Below are 14,841 nucleotides of genomic sequence, written 5' to 3' on the forward strand. Positions count from 1 at the left end.
GCAGCTGGGGCTGGTGATCTTCGGGAAGCCTCTCTCTGGATGTGCTCTAGGCCACAGACCTGGGTTAAGAATGGTGTGGAAAGCTGGACATGAGGACTATATAGGGGTTACAAACAGGGGCCCCAGGGTGGGATGGCTTGGGGTCATCCTAAGCTCTGCCTCTGCCCAGGTGTGTGACCTTTAGTCAGTTGCTTACCCTCTCTGAGCCTAAGTTTCCCCATCTGTAAAGTGCATATATCAGTGTCCCCACCTCTCAGGGTGTGAGGATGGGGTGTGACAGATCGGGGAAAGCTCTCAGCACGGTCCCAGTGTGGGGCTGCTGAGTTACCAGGAGCTCAGCCAGTGCTGGCTGCTGTCAGCGAGGGAGTTTATGATATTTGCAAGGAAATATCATTCCATTCCTTTTGAATGCCTGTGACCTGAGCCTAAGAAAAATAGGAATGGATTTGGGGGTTGAGGGGAGAGAGCCCTATTTGGGGTAGCTTCATGGGCTAGTGGGGAGCATGCCCTGTAATGGGCCTGCTCACCCTGATCTGTGTTAGGAGCTTCAGTGGGACTGGAGGGCAACTGGTCCTGACCTGTCTTATTCCTCATTCTGCCCCTCCCCACAAGCTGGTTGTTTGTTTGCTCGGTAAACCCTTTCTTGAGAGCCAGTGCAAGGTAAACTCTCAACTCGGGCTCTGTTGGAGGAAAGACAAATTCTCAACAAGTGGGGTCTAAGTTCCTGAGGTTTTTTGGTTGAGCAATCCCTGCTGGGGAACCCAGAACAAATCCCAGGTTGGGAACCTGGGAGTGAACCAGCATGTTATGCTTTGTTTGCTTGTTGGCTGATGGATGATTTGTGAGTCTTCTGCCAAGACGGATCATGAGAGGCTGCTTTTGATGTTAAAATACACATAAAATGGGGGGCACCTGGGTGGCTCAGTCATTAAGCGTCTGCCTTCACCTCAGGTCATGATCCCAGGGTCCTGGGATCGAACCCCACGTCAGGCTCCCTGCTCAGCGGGGAACCTGCTTCTCCCTCTCCCGCTCCCCCTGCTTGTGTTCCCTCTCTCGCTGTGTCTGTCTCTGTCAAATAGATAAATAAAATCTTTAAAACACACACGCACACACACACACATAAAATGGATGAAAACAAAAACAGAAAGAGCACCATTCAAAGGGAGCAGAGAGTGGGATGTGCGGAGCAGTGGTGAGAGCCGTGCCGGGTGAACGTGGGGGGCCCGCGTGGCCGAAAGCTGACGAGCCCCGGCTCTGGAGCCGGCTGGCCTGTGCGGGATCCCAGTCACCCACTCGTTTGCTCCGTGGGAGGGGGCCCCTCTGGGCCTTACTGTCCTCGTCTGTAATGTGAGGGGAAGGTAGGTCGCGGTGCTGTGAAAGGGTTAATAGCACGGAGTACAGACGTATTTGTGTCTAATAAATGAAAGTTCGTATTATTAATGAATTTAGCTTGGAGATTTCTCATAGCGGATTCAAAGAGGGAAGGTAATTGGCAGGGGCCCATCTCTCTTGAGCACCTGTCGTGGGTAGGAGACCGCCTCTGCTTTGGAGAGCTTTTGGTGAAGTTGGGGGACCGGCGCTGTAGTTGCGAGAGCAGCCGGCGTCTGGGAGCATATGCGCGCAGCATTGCACGGCGGGACACAGAGCGGGGAAGCTCACCTCGGGCTTTGGAACACAGCCCGCAGAGTCCAACTCCGGGCTGAGGCTGGCCTTGGAGGAGACTGGGCAGTGTTTTAATGGACAAGAAAATGGGTCCAGGTAGGTGGGAGTGGGGGCGGGGGTCCTTTCCTCTCTCGGGGTCTCCGTGTCCCCACGTGCTCACTGCAGCGGGGGCTGCACCCTCTGCAACCCCGAGACTCTGAGCCAGACTGCCGACCGTCTCTTGGTGGCAGCCCTGGACTCTGGGGTGACTGATGGGCAGCAGCTTGGCCTGCAGCCAGGCGGCACTGCGGGCCTGTGGGGGATGGGTTGTGCAGTGAATTCCAGCAGAGGAAGGGATTTGCTTCTGGTTCGGCCTCCCAGGGGGGTAATTGGGCTGGAGAGACTCCTGCACAGCTGGGAAGCAAATGTGGAGGATTTTCTCTGCTGCGCTGTACGTGGTGGGTGGGGCAGGCCGAGGCTGGGTGGCTGGTGGAGCTGGGCGGCTGTGGGGTGTGGCTGGGCGGTGGGTGGTGGTGTGATTGTGCTGGGGGTGTGACGGGCGGGGAGGGGCCGGGTCATCTGTGGGCAGTGGCCCTGGGATTGCCTGTGGGGCTACCAGCGCCTGGACCCGCAGCCACCCCTCCTCCCCCAAGCCCGGGTGCCCATTCACAGACTTTTGGAGCTGTTTGCTGCCCACCCCACACTTGCACCTGTGGCCCAGACGGCTGCGATGACCCCACTTGAACAGATCGGCACCGTGTGAGTTTGTGCATTCGTGTGCGTGTGAGGATGGGGATATGGGGACAGTGTCAGGAATGCCCCAGGCGGGAAATAAAATTTGGGCTCGGTGAACATGCGGGACTGCAGGGACCTTCCTGCATCTACCCTGCAGCAGCGTCACACACCAGAGGCACAAAACCTCGGGGCCCCCCAAAAAGCCTCCATCTTCGGTGTCCAGCGCCAGGGCTCGGTGTCTCGCGGTGCCCAGTAAGTACAGAAAGAGGGGATGGGGAATGGGCCTCTGCTTATACCCAGCTTACAGGGTGCTCCCAAACCCGACCCCCTTTCTTCTCCTTCTGGATCTACTGTGAATTTGATCTGTGGCCTTGGGCCAGGTGCTTCCTGAACCTCAGTTTCCAAATCTGTTAAATGGCTAATCATCGTATTAGCCTATATCACCGTGTGCCAGGCCCCGAGCTGTCTGACACACATCATCTCTATGAGTTTTAGCCCTGTGAGATAGGAAGTGGTATGAAGCCTGTTTTACACCTGGGGAAACCGAGGCTCAGAGAGGTTGAGGGATTTGTTCTAAGATCCCAAGGCTGGTCAACAATGGAGGCAAGGTTCAAGCCCAGGCAGGCTGGCTGCAGTCGGAGCCCTTCACCGTAAGGCCAGCAGCTAGCGCGCCGCCACCTCTCAGATGGAATGCAACAGAATGACATGTGCAGCCCTTCGCAGGAGGTCGGGTGCACAGAGTAGACCCCGAGTACATGAGAGCTGCTTATTAGCTGTGCCGCCCCAGGAAAGGCACAGGAAGCTCAGCCTCAGAGAGCTCTTGCTGTCACTCCTGGAGTCTACCTGTCCATCCAGGACAGAGCTGGACCCTCTCCCCAGTCCCGATTTCTAGACAGCTTGGTCTCTGGAAGACCCTTCGCCTCTGCCTCCTTTCTCTCCAGGTCCTAGAGAGGATTGTGGGGGAAGCAGAGCATTTTGGAGTGGAGTGGGGTGAGGGGTAAGGAGTGACTTTCAACTCCAGAGCAGTGGCCACAGTTACCGTGGTATTTCCCGAAAGTGCGGCGTTGCCATGGCATCTCCATGACGACCAGAGCATCTCATTCATTATCCCCAGCACCTTGGCAGGGAGAGCTGGGCCTAGGGCTGGGAGAGCACAGTGGGAGCCTGGCTGATGGCTCGAGGCCTCAGTGGCTGAGGTCCCCTCCTGCTGTCCCCCATCGCAGCCAAGGTGTCCCTGCTGGGCTCTGGAGCCGCTTCTGTCTCCTGGGGTCTGGGTTCAAATTTCAGCTCTGGCATGGACTAGCTGTGTGATTTGGGGCAAGTGACTTAACCTCTCTGAGCCTCATTTTCCTCAACTGGAAATGTGAATAATGACAGGAGTAGTTAGTAGTAGTTAGTAGTAGTAGGCTTAAATGAGGTAAGGTGTGGGAAAGTGCTAAACACAGTGCCAGGCCCGTGGTAAGTGCTTGAAACGTGTAGCAGTAAAAATAACAATGATGATGATTATAATGGTATCACTGTCGTTATTATTTTTATTATAGAAACCCCTTGGAGGGACTCCCGATGGAGGAATGAAAGACCAAATTTGCAGTTAGGAAGGAAACCTATTTGAGTCAAGACTTAGCGGTTTCCTATGTGACTGTGGCAAGTCATTTCACTTTGGAGCCTCAGTCTCCTTATCTGTAAATTGGGAGTAATAATAGCTCATTATGATTCATTCATATCCTGAGTACTCAATTAGGACCTATGCCTGGGGAGAGCAGTGGGGGCTTCCACGATGATTCAGACTTGTCCCTGCCCTTCAGGGCACCCAGGTGTGTGGGGAAGGAGAAGGAACGAAATCAGTATTTGTGGAGGGCCTCTATGTGCCAGCTGCCGGGTACCAGGCAGGGCCTGCCCCGGCAGAGGTCAGTAAGTCCTGGCCCCGCCCGGGAATCTGGAGGCTCCAGAGTTGTGTATGGAAACACCTCGAGTCCACTCTACATGGACCTCACATTCCGGTGCACCCAGGGACTGGGCAGGAAGCCAAATGAAGGAAGGAGGTTGGCTTTGGGACTGTGTTAACCAGAGAGTCCATGCCTGTGGGGGCCGATGGTGGCCTGTGGGAGTGAGTGCCCAGTGTCAGCAGAACATGCTCTTTTTAAATGTTAGAAGTTCTAACTTCTTTGTGAAATCTCCTGATTTTAAAATACTGATAGCGAATCTCAAATGTAAGAAAAATGCCGTGCAAGCCAGAGAACGCACAGTTGCGTCCTGTTTTGGCCTGAGGGTCCTGGCTTTCTGGTTCCACACTATGGAGTGGGGATGGGGCCGGCAGAAGCCTGAGGAATGGGACTTGGGGGCAGGAAAGGGGGTGGTGCATTGGGATGACTTCAGAGAGGTGATGACATTGGAACTAGGGTCTTGAAGGATGAGTAAGTGTCCCAAGGGGGAGGGGGAGGCATTCCGGCAATGGGAATTTCATTAGCAAAGGCCTAGATGCATGACCAAGATTGGTGACTGGTTGGGCGAGGCTGGAGTTTAGGAAAACCTCTGGCAATGTCGGCAAGACCCAGGCAGGCCCAGGGCAACGGGGTGGGGGGGCGGGGTGTCGAGGCCTCAGCCTCCAGCTCTCCTGGAGGACTTGGTGGCTGCAGGGGGATTAGAAGCCCCCCCAGTTCTCCATCCTTGAGCCACAGGGGCTCTGGAATGCAGGTGGGTGTGGAGGGTCTTGAATGGCTGGCTCCAGGCCTTCGAGGGGGTTGCGGTGGGGGTCAGTGCTGAAGGCCCCTCTTGCCAGCACGCTGGGGGCTGGCACTTTGTTCATGAAGCAGCATCTCGCCCTCCGCCACCCCCCACTCCAGAGTATTTGGCCTTCTCTGGGGACAGGGGAGGCCTTTACCCTCTCCTGGGCCTGGGCTTTGCCATGGCTTTCTCCCTGGTCTCCTGGCCTCTAACCATCTGCCCCTGCTCATCTGTCCAGCTCCAGGGAAAGGCCATGGCCTCTGAAAATGGGGATTTGGGCTTCTGAGGACTGGCTATCAGAGACTCGAGAGGAAGCATGGAGCTGACTTGACGGAGCTTTGCGAGCTCAGTTCTTGTCCACACTGTGCCTAGATTCAGTAAGCAGCAGGTGTGCTCGGAGAGAGTGGCTGGCCCATATTTGGTGCTGTGTGCTTTATATATACCAACTCATTTAATTTTCTTTTCTTTCTTTTTTTTAAAGATTTTATTTATTTGACAGAGAGAGACACAGCGAGAGAGGGAACACAAGCAGGGGGAGTGGGAGAGGGAGAAGCAGGCTTCCTGAGGAGCAGGGAGCCCGATGTAGGGCTCGATCCCAGGATCCTGGGATCATGACCTGAGCTGAAGGCAGACGCTTAACGACTGAGCCACCCAGGTGCCCCTACTTCAGGCTTTTTCCCTCCACTCGCAGCCCACAGACCTTCTGAGAGAGAGAGTGCTCTTACATCTGTGATACACTATGTGTTCTTTTTTTTTTTTAATATTTTATTTATTTATTTGACAGAGACAGTGAGAGAGGGAACACAAGCAGGGGGAGTGGGAGAGGGAGAAGCAGGCTTCCCGTGGAGCAGGGAGCCTGATGCGGGGCTCGATCCCAGGACCCCGGGATCATGACCTGAGCCGAAGGCAGACGCCTAACGACTGAGCCACCCAGGCGCCCCGGAACTCATTTAATTTTCACAACTATGGGAGCATGTCAAACTTTGCTGTTTTACAGATTAGGAAACTGGGAGCACTGAGAAGTTAAATAACTTGCCCAAGGTCACACGGCTGCTGGGAGGTGGCATGTGGGTGTGAATGAAGCTGCCTGCTTCCAGTCTGCATGTAACCATAAGGCTTTCTTAACCGTAGAGTTTAGGTCCACGGGTGGGTTTGAGGGCATGGGGTCTGGACTCCTTGAAGTTGTTACAAGATTTTCCAGCATATGTGCATATTTTTTTATGGGAAAGTGTTGTTAGATTCCCCCAGGGGTCTGTGATCCCCAGGTGCCTGACACTGCTCGGTGCAACATTACCATGCACACTGAAAGTCTGTTAATGCGGTTGACCAAGGGTCGGTGATCACAGCACCCAGGCCTGCAGGGGAAACACTGTCGGGTGGCCGGAATGGCCAGGTGCCCCCAGGCGTGGCAGACTGGCGGGGCATCCTCCAGGCAGCTGCACCTCTCCACCCACTGTGCTCTGGTCTTGGCCCCGAGGCTGAGAGGTAGGGCTCACTGTGGCCGCAGGGCAGAGGGCTGCCCTTATCAGGGGGAAATGGGACGCAATTGTAGCCTGGGAATAAACAGGACTGTCACCCCAGCCCTTCAGCCTCCGCCCAGGAAATCTGTTCGCTCTTGCCCTGCTCTCAGCTAGAATTGCAAGGAGTCCCTGGAAAGCTCTGCACTGTCCCTTATCTCCAAGCTGAGGCATGTGCCCTTCCCCATTCCTACCCCTGGTCAACCCACACATGTTCTTCTGGTCAGTTCAGGTACCATTTCCTCCAGGAAGCCTTCCTTGATCCTCCCCCTCTAGGAGAGTTCAGTGCCCCCGAGTTCTCTCAAATACCCTTCCCCCACTATCACACTCGCCCCCACCCCAGCATTGTAGTTGCCTGTTTTCTTGGCTGCCTTGGGTTCCCCGGGGCGCTGGCACATAGTAGGGACTGAATTGCAGAATATGGGAGGTGGAAGAGCCCCCCGAGATTGGCCCAAGCTCCTCGCTAATAGGCAGGAAGCCCAGAGAGGGGTTTTGTGCTCCGGGTCACATAGCATGTCATCGGCAGAACTGGGAGCAGTGGTGGCGTCTGAGACATATCCTCATTTCACACCCCTGTCTCTTGCTTCTGAGCACATCTCTTAAAAACATTTGTTTGTGTTTTTTTTTTTTAATTTTCACGAACATAGTAAATGATTGTTGTAGAAAATTTAGGAAACAAAAAGAAGAAAATAAAAATCATTCGGAGATAATCACTGTTAACATTTTGGGGTTTTTTGGGTTTGGATTTAGTACCAGTTTCTGGTTTACGCATAACAATTTTTTTTTTTAAATATTTTATTTATTTGACAGAGAGAGACACAGTGAGAGAGGGAACACAAGCAGGGGGAGTGGGAGAGGGAGAAGCAGGCTCTCCGTGGAGCAGGGAGCCCGATGCGGGTCTCGATCCCAGGACCCTGGGATCATGACCTGAGCCGAAGGCAGACGCCTAACGACTGAGCCACCCAGGCGCCCCTACGCATAACAATTTTTAACAGAAATGTGACCATGCATACTGTTTTGTTTTTTTTTTAAAGATTTTATTTATTTATTTGAGAGAGAGAATGAGAGAGAGAGAGAGCACATGAGAGGGGGGAGGGTCAGAGGGAGAAGCAGACTCCCCGCCGAGCAGAGAGCCCGATGCGGGACTCGATCCCGGGACTCCAGGATCATGACCTGAGCCGAAGGCAGTCGCTCAACCGACTGAGCCACCCAGGCGCCCCATGCATACTGTTTTATAAATGTTTTCCACTTTAACAACATGTGTGGCAATTGTATTTCTATGTCAGTAAATGTCCTTCTTCCACATCTTGTACAAGTTGTAAGTGGCTGCCTGGGATTCTCTCTGATGCTTGCATCATAATTGCTAAGGACAATCCCCTATTGTTGGGCATTTGCTATTACAAACAGCCTTGGGATTAGTATTCTTTTGGGGAAATCAGTACACACTTCTTACAACCCCTAGGATAATAAGTTCCTAGAACTGCAGTTGTTGGGTCTCTGGTACGCTGCGGCCTGGGAGGGATTTTCAAGATCTTCACCCCCAAGTCTGGGTCTGAGGCTTCTATTCACCCCCTGGCTGTGCCCGCCCAGACCCTCACACCTTCTGTCCCTGTCCCCATCCCCATCTCTCTCCTGCTAGCTTTCAGCGGCTGCTTCCACTCATGTGTATGGGGGCCTGGGGGCTGCTATCTGGGGTGGGGAAACTGGGGCCTTGGTTCAGTGGGTGTGGGTGTGTGGTCTTCATTTACTTTCCAGGGAGACCAATACAGGTGACCTGCTCTGGGCGGGGATGGTGGGGCTGAAGGGGACCCAGGAACCCTAAGTTCTGGCTGCCTGATGAGGCTGCTCAGCCCATTCAGAGAGAGAGAAATGGTGGGGGGAGGCACTGTGGGTGAGGAGGAGACGGTGAGGTTGGGGTGTTCAGCTGCGATTTAGAATTCCATGTCTAGCTCCCAGGCCTTGCAGATATTTTGTTCACTTTGTCCTTCCTGCACCTGGAGTTCGCTTGGTCTGGTCTTGGACTCTGATAATTATAAAAAAAATAGCAAGCGCGGTTGCAGACACCATATTATACACATTATACACATTAGGATTAGGGACTTACGCCCTGAGCCTCTTGTGAGGCAGGTACTGTTGGCAGCCCTGTTTCACAAGTAGGGAAACTGAGGCTCGGAGCGATTACAAAGCTCGTGTGAAATCATGCAGCCAGGGTGGGCAGCAGTACTTGAGCTTGGGCCCACCGAGGTCAGGTCCTGTGTGTCCACAGTCAGCGGACCCCCCCGCAAAGCGCACGCTCTGGCTTTTCACCTCTGGCTCTCCTCTTCTCTCCACAGCCTTGGCCCCGGGGGCCCCACCGAGCGAGCGGCATGTGGCGCCCCCAGGCCTGCCCAGTGTCCTTCGGCCCGCTGCCCAGCCCCCCCAGGAGACCCTGACGCCCTGGGGGCACTTCTGCTGTGCACAGGACCACGTGGGGGTTTGCCATGGTGACATAAAGGGGCGCAGAGGAAGGAAGGAGCGCGACCGGCCTGCGGACTGTGCCCCTGGCTGGGAGGAAGGGCCGGGGGCCCGGATCCTCCACTCCTGCTGCCCACCGAGGGCCGCGCTTGCTAAGCGTCTGTGAAATTGTTGGTCAGTGGATGACTCTGGCATCTCCTGCGTGGGGCCTGGGGGCGGCCAGGGCACACGGGCCTCCGGCGGCCGAGGTCTCGGGGGCCAGGATGCCCGCCCTGGCGCGCCTCCGGAGGCTGTGTCGGCACGTGTCCCCGCAGGCGGTCCTTTTCCTGCTGTTCGTCTTCTGCCTGTTCAGCGTTTTTGTCTCGGCCTACTACCTGTATGGCTGGAAGCGGGGCCTGGAGCCCTCGGCGGATGCCCCTGAGCCTGACTGTGGGGACCCGCCCCCCGTGGCCCCCAGCCGCCTGCTGCCGCTCAAGCCCATGCAGGCAGCCGCGCCCGCCCGCACGGACCCACTGGTGCTGGTGTTTGTGGAGAGCCTCTACTCCCAACTGGGCCAGGAGGTCGTGGCCATCCTGGAGTCCAGCCGCTTCAAGTACCGCACGGAGATCGCACCGGGCAAGGGGGACATGCCCACGCTCACCGACAAGGGCCGTGGCCGCTTCGCCCTCATCATTTATGAGAACATCCTCAAGTATGTCAACCTGGATGCCTGGAACCGGGAGCTGTTGGACAAGTACTGTGTGGCCTACGGCGTGGGCATCATCGGCTTCTTCAAGGTACGCGGAGCTGGGGTCCCCAAGCAGTGCATACTCTGGCTGAGTCTGAGTCCCATTTCTACACTCCATAGCTGAGTGTCTGACTTTCCTCATCTGTAAAATGGGTAGAGTGGTAGCACCTACCTCCTAGGATTGTCGTGAAGGAGAAGTGAGTGGCTATATGTAAAGCACTTGGAGGACACAGTGCCTGGTGTCTAATAAGTGCTTTTTAAGTATTAGCCGTGAGGGGCACCTGGGTGGCTCTGTGGGTTAAGCGTCTGCCTTCAGCTCAGTTCATGATCCCGGGGTCCTGGGATCGAGCCCCTCAGCGGGGAGCCTGCTTCTTCCTCTGCCCCTCCCCCCCCCACTTGTGCTCTCGCGCGCTCTCAAATAAATAAAATCTTTAAAGAAATAAATATTAGTTGTTATTAGGAGCACATGGCAGGGGCATTGCCTGGCACACCGCAGGCGCTTGCCTAAGGGAAGCCCCGGGAACAGGTGTGAGGTAGGAGAGGCTTGGCCCCTCGAACGTCATGGCAGTCTTCCCTAAGGGACGGGGTGTGCCCTCATTTTGCAGATGGGCAAACCAAGGCCTTAGGAGGGTTATGTATCTGAGGCTAGGTAGCCTGGAAGTGGGAGAGCTGGGATTTGAGCTCAGATTGAGGCAGTCTGGGCTCTGGATCCTGTGCTCTTTCCTCTGGCTCTGGTGGGCCGCGGCATTTATGCACCTCCTGAACAGAGCCATTGTGCATTGGAGGAAAGAGGAGAAAGAAATCCCAACGGGCAGGTGAGCTGCTCTGGGCTCCACGGGGCACCCAGAACTACTGCTGGGGTCAGAGTCTTTGCTGAAAGTGTCGTGGGGAAGCTGTCTGTGGGGAGCAGCTGGATGGGGGCCTCTAGAGGCTCTGGCTTCAAGATGGGTGGTAGGGACTAGGTAGGTGCTTGGGGTCATTTGCTTCTTCATTCAGCAAACATGTCCTACGTGCTGACTGTGTTCCAGGTCCTCTGCTAGGCACTGGGGACACGGTGGTAATCGGAGTGTGCAGTCACTGCTGTCACGGAGCTGACATTTCAGTGCAGTGGGGTGGGGTGGGTGACAGGCAACGAACAAGTAGACACATCATGTGCCAAGTGGTGATAAGTACAAGAAGGAATGAAGCCGGGAAAGGGCATGGGGAATGATGGGTATGGGCAGTTGATGCCATTTTTGATACAATGGCCACTTTGACAGAGTGACTGGGAGGAAGGGAGACCAGGAGACACATAGCTCTCCGTGCAAAGGGCCTTCCAGGCAGAGGTGACAGTGCACAGATCCTAAAGCAGATTCTTTTTTGGCATGAGCTGGGAGAGGAGCAGGAGTGGGTCAGAAGGGGCCCATGTCCGCTGGCGGGGGCCCATGTGTCCCCAGGCATTCGGGGGCCCTCTGGTGCCCTGGGCCCTGTGCTCGGTGTAGGGAGGAGCCTGGTCCAGATGAGGGGTTCCCAGTGTGTGTGCTTTCACGCATTAATGCAGCAGGATGCTCTGCCACTAAAAGAAGGTTTTATGGGCCAAGAAATTGAAGGCCCTTAGAAGTCCCGCAGTAGAACAACCTGGTGAGATTTGTTCCCCAGCTGGCTTGATCACAAAGCCCTTTACTTCACAGAGCACCCTCTGGGAAACGCTGGCCTGGTTTATGGCTTTTCAGTGGCATAACTTCAGACTGCCTCCGTTGTCTGTTTTTTCTTTTGTTCTGGACTCTTCCATTCCCTGCCATGAACTACATTAAGTTTGATTCCGAGCCTCTGTCCTGAAGAACATTGCAATGGCTGACATTTACTGAGTGCTCGCCCAGCACTGTGCACTGTCCCTGTGCTTTGTGTGAAGAATGAACTCACCTAACACCCACCAGCCATCCTCTAAGGCAGGTGGATATCATCCTGATTTAAGAGAAAAGGAAACTGAGGCAAAGAAGCGTGAAGAAATGTGCCTCCACTCATCTCTGTAATAAGCACAGATCCAGGATTTGAACCCAGGCAGTCTGGCTGCAGAGGCTTTAGTCGTAACCACTGTGTGGTGAGTCCAGGGTCTCAACTGCCGCTTATGTAGTAGAATTTACATCAGCGCAAAGAACTCCCGTAGTCTCTGCGGACCAGGCAGCAGGCACAGTTGGCACACCAGAGCTTGGATCCTTCTAGCCGCAATTCTTGGCTCTACAGAGGGTGGACATGAGGCCCCGGGGAGCAAGGACAGGCTCACCATCTCACTGCGGGGTCAGTGGAAATTCTAGTCTTCGTGCTCTTCCTACCATATTGCTTAAGATAAGACCCTCCTTGGTCTTGAGCAGGGCCCTGTGACTTTCTGCTCAAACAGAGCCCTCTGGTGGTCAAACTCCATCTTTTGGCTCTTTCCACAAGGCCTGCGTCAGTGCTGTGCATTGGGTTTCTCAAACCCAGAGGGTTGGTGGACTCCAGAGGTCTGGAGACACTCACTTTCCAATTCCCATGGGTGCTGGATTCCCAGATCAGTGTAAGAGCAGGGGCTGAAAAATCCAGGCCCTGGTTCACATCTTTCCATCATTTATAAGCAGAGTGACCTTCGGCGGGATCTTCAACCCATCTGGTGTCATGTTGAAGATGACAGTGGGTGGCACCCTGAGCCACCCAACAAATGGCAGCTATCTTGCTTTGTCATCTCCGGGTTCAGCAAACACAGCTGGTGGTCACCTTTGTCTGTCTTGTGGCTCTGACCAATAGGCGCCCCTATGAGGGGGGCGGATCTTCATCGGTAGCCCCGCTTCCTGCCGTTGTTGTGTCTCAGCCTCATGACTCCAGGGGCCCTGGGGCTGACCACATCCCGGCAGGGGACTGACAAGGGCTACCCAACTACTTTTATTACACACTGTGTGCCAGACACCGAACTCATTACTTTGTAGGCTTTATCATGTGTAATTCTCACGACCACCCGGTGAAGTGGGCACTTTGTTTTCAGGGAGGAAACTGAGGCTCCAAAGTGGAATGGCTGTCTGGAGTAACATGGCCAGTAAGTTGGGGCCGAGGATGGACAACCACCCTCGTGCCTTCCAGCCCAGCCACACGTGAGCATGTCAGCACAAACCGACGGACAGAAAGGATACCTTGGGAACCTGGGGGGTCCCAAAGTCATCCAGCTAGTTACTATCAGAGTCTGTATTAGGCCTCCTGATTCTCGGATCAGGGCCCTTCCTCCCTCTACCTGCATGACTCTCTTGGGAGATTTGGTGTCTCCTAAGTGGGTCCTCAGTGCTGAGGAACCGGAGGGGTTCCCCTCTGGTGGGCTGAGGCCTACAGGAGGAGTCAGTCTGTGCAATGCTGAGGCTTGCTCTCCATTCCCTTCCCCAGCTGGCTCCTTTTCATTGCCGACTGGCTTTCCCTCTTCCTCCATGTCCCCCAGCTGGGTAGCTGGCTGAGCTGCCAGCACCTGGCAGTCAGCTCAGGAACAGGGCTTTGAAATGGGATCCCCCAGTGCCTGCGGTCCAGTGTGGCCTCCCAGGCCACAGCAGGTGATGGACAGGGCCTGAGATGTCACCGGGCCCCACTGCCTTTGCCCCCACGTAGCCCAAACAGTTTCCATCCTTGGCCAGTGCTGGGCAGGGTGGCCTCTCAGGCCGGGGCTCTGCCTTGGGTCTCAACACTGGAGGCTGGCTCAGGACAGGGTGGGGCATTGGCAGGTACTGGTGCGTGGAGAAGTGAATGCAGGTCCCTTATTGCATTTTCCTGGGCCAGAGCCCTGCAGAGCCTTTGTGGGAATTAGCAACAAGCATTCCTGCCTGGCGGCTATTAGCAAAAGACACCCTCTGGGCAGAGGCAGCTCCACTTGGGGCACATGGCTCAGTCCTAAGCTGAGTGTCCTTGTGCAGTGCTCACCTGGCCAGCTCTCCTGGGTGGCCCTGTGTAACCCCCTATCTGCCTCTCCAGACTCATTGGGTGCCCTCATTTGGTGCCCTTTGCTTTGCCCCACCCGACTCATTCTCCACTGGGCAGCCAGATGGATCTTTTTTAAAATGCAAATTGGAACCTGTCATCCCTCTGTTTGAAACCCTTTGATAGAGTCTTTGATGGCTTCCCCTGCCACTTCAAGCCTCCAGGGTCCCAGGTCTGGCCCCAGCTGACCTTTATGCCTCATCTCCTCCTCTGCCTCTTGATCACTCTGCTGGCCTCTTGCTATTCCTTGAGCCCTCTCCTTCCTTAGGGCTTTTCTCCAGTTGATATTTAGGCATTCTTTAAATCTTAGTTCAAAAGTTCCTTCTCTGGGAAGTCTTCCTTGAGCCAGCTGTCTATGGTCGGTTATTGACTCTTCTAGAACGATGAACTTGCTCTGTGTGGCATGCACCCCATTGAAGTTTTATATTTATCTCTGTAATTTTGATTGCTGTCTCTCTCCCCTGCTTGACTTTAAGGTTCATGGAGGCAGGAGCCATGTCTGTTTCTCCTCGCTGCATCCCTGGCACTTAACATAATGAATAGTTGTGGAATGAACAAATGAAACCCATACTGAGTACCTGTCAGGTGCCAGGTACTAGGGATCTGTCTGTTCCTTTTTATTCTTTTTAAAAATCCAGTTAACTCGTGGCTCAGTCCGTTAGGCATCTGACTCTTGATTTCCACTCAGGTCATGATCTCAGGGTCGTGAGATTGAGCCCCGCCTCTCTCCCTCTCCCTCTGCCCCTCTCCCGCCCCCTCTCAAAAACAAATAAAAATCAAAATCCAGATCTAACAATTATAAATATCTGTGCCCCCAACATGGGAGCAGCGATCTACATAAGCCAACTGTTAACCAAAATAAAGAGTCATATTGATAACAATATGTTAATTGTATGAGACCTCCACACTCTACCCTCAGCAATAGACAGATCATCTAAGCAGAAAATCAACAAGGAAACAAGAGCTTTGAATGATACAATGGACCAGATGGACCTCATAGATATATACAGAACATTCCACCCTAAAACAACAGAATACTCATTCTTCTCGAGCACACATGGAACTTTCTCCAGAATA

General features: G+C 54.3%; 1 protein-coding gene across 1 annotated transcript in view; it reads left to right on the forward strand.

Moving 5' to 3' along the window:
* Positions 1–14,841, forward strand: part of LOC118006691 (bifunctional heparan sulfate N-deacetylase/N-sulfotransferase 1) — a 64,785-nt gene that overhangs the window by 20,352 nt on the left and 29,592 nt on the right. Inside the window, exon 2 of the mRNA XM_034999450.1 lies at positions 8,951–9,847. Within this exon, the coding sequence (XP_034855341.1) occupies positions 9,254–9,847 (594 nt within the window). The 5' untranslated portion in view covers positions 8,951–9,253. The remainder of the gene's footprint in view (positions 1–8,950; positions 9,848–14,841) is intronic.

This window comes from Mirounga leonina, unplaced genomic scaffold (genome assembly GCF_011800145.1).
Source record: "Mirounga leonina isolate KUSES-001 unplaced genomic scaffold, KU_Mleo_1.0 Mir_98, whole genome shotgun sequence".
NCBI lineage: Eukaryota > Metazoa > Chordata > Mammalia > Carnivora > Phocidae > Mirounga > Mirounga leonina.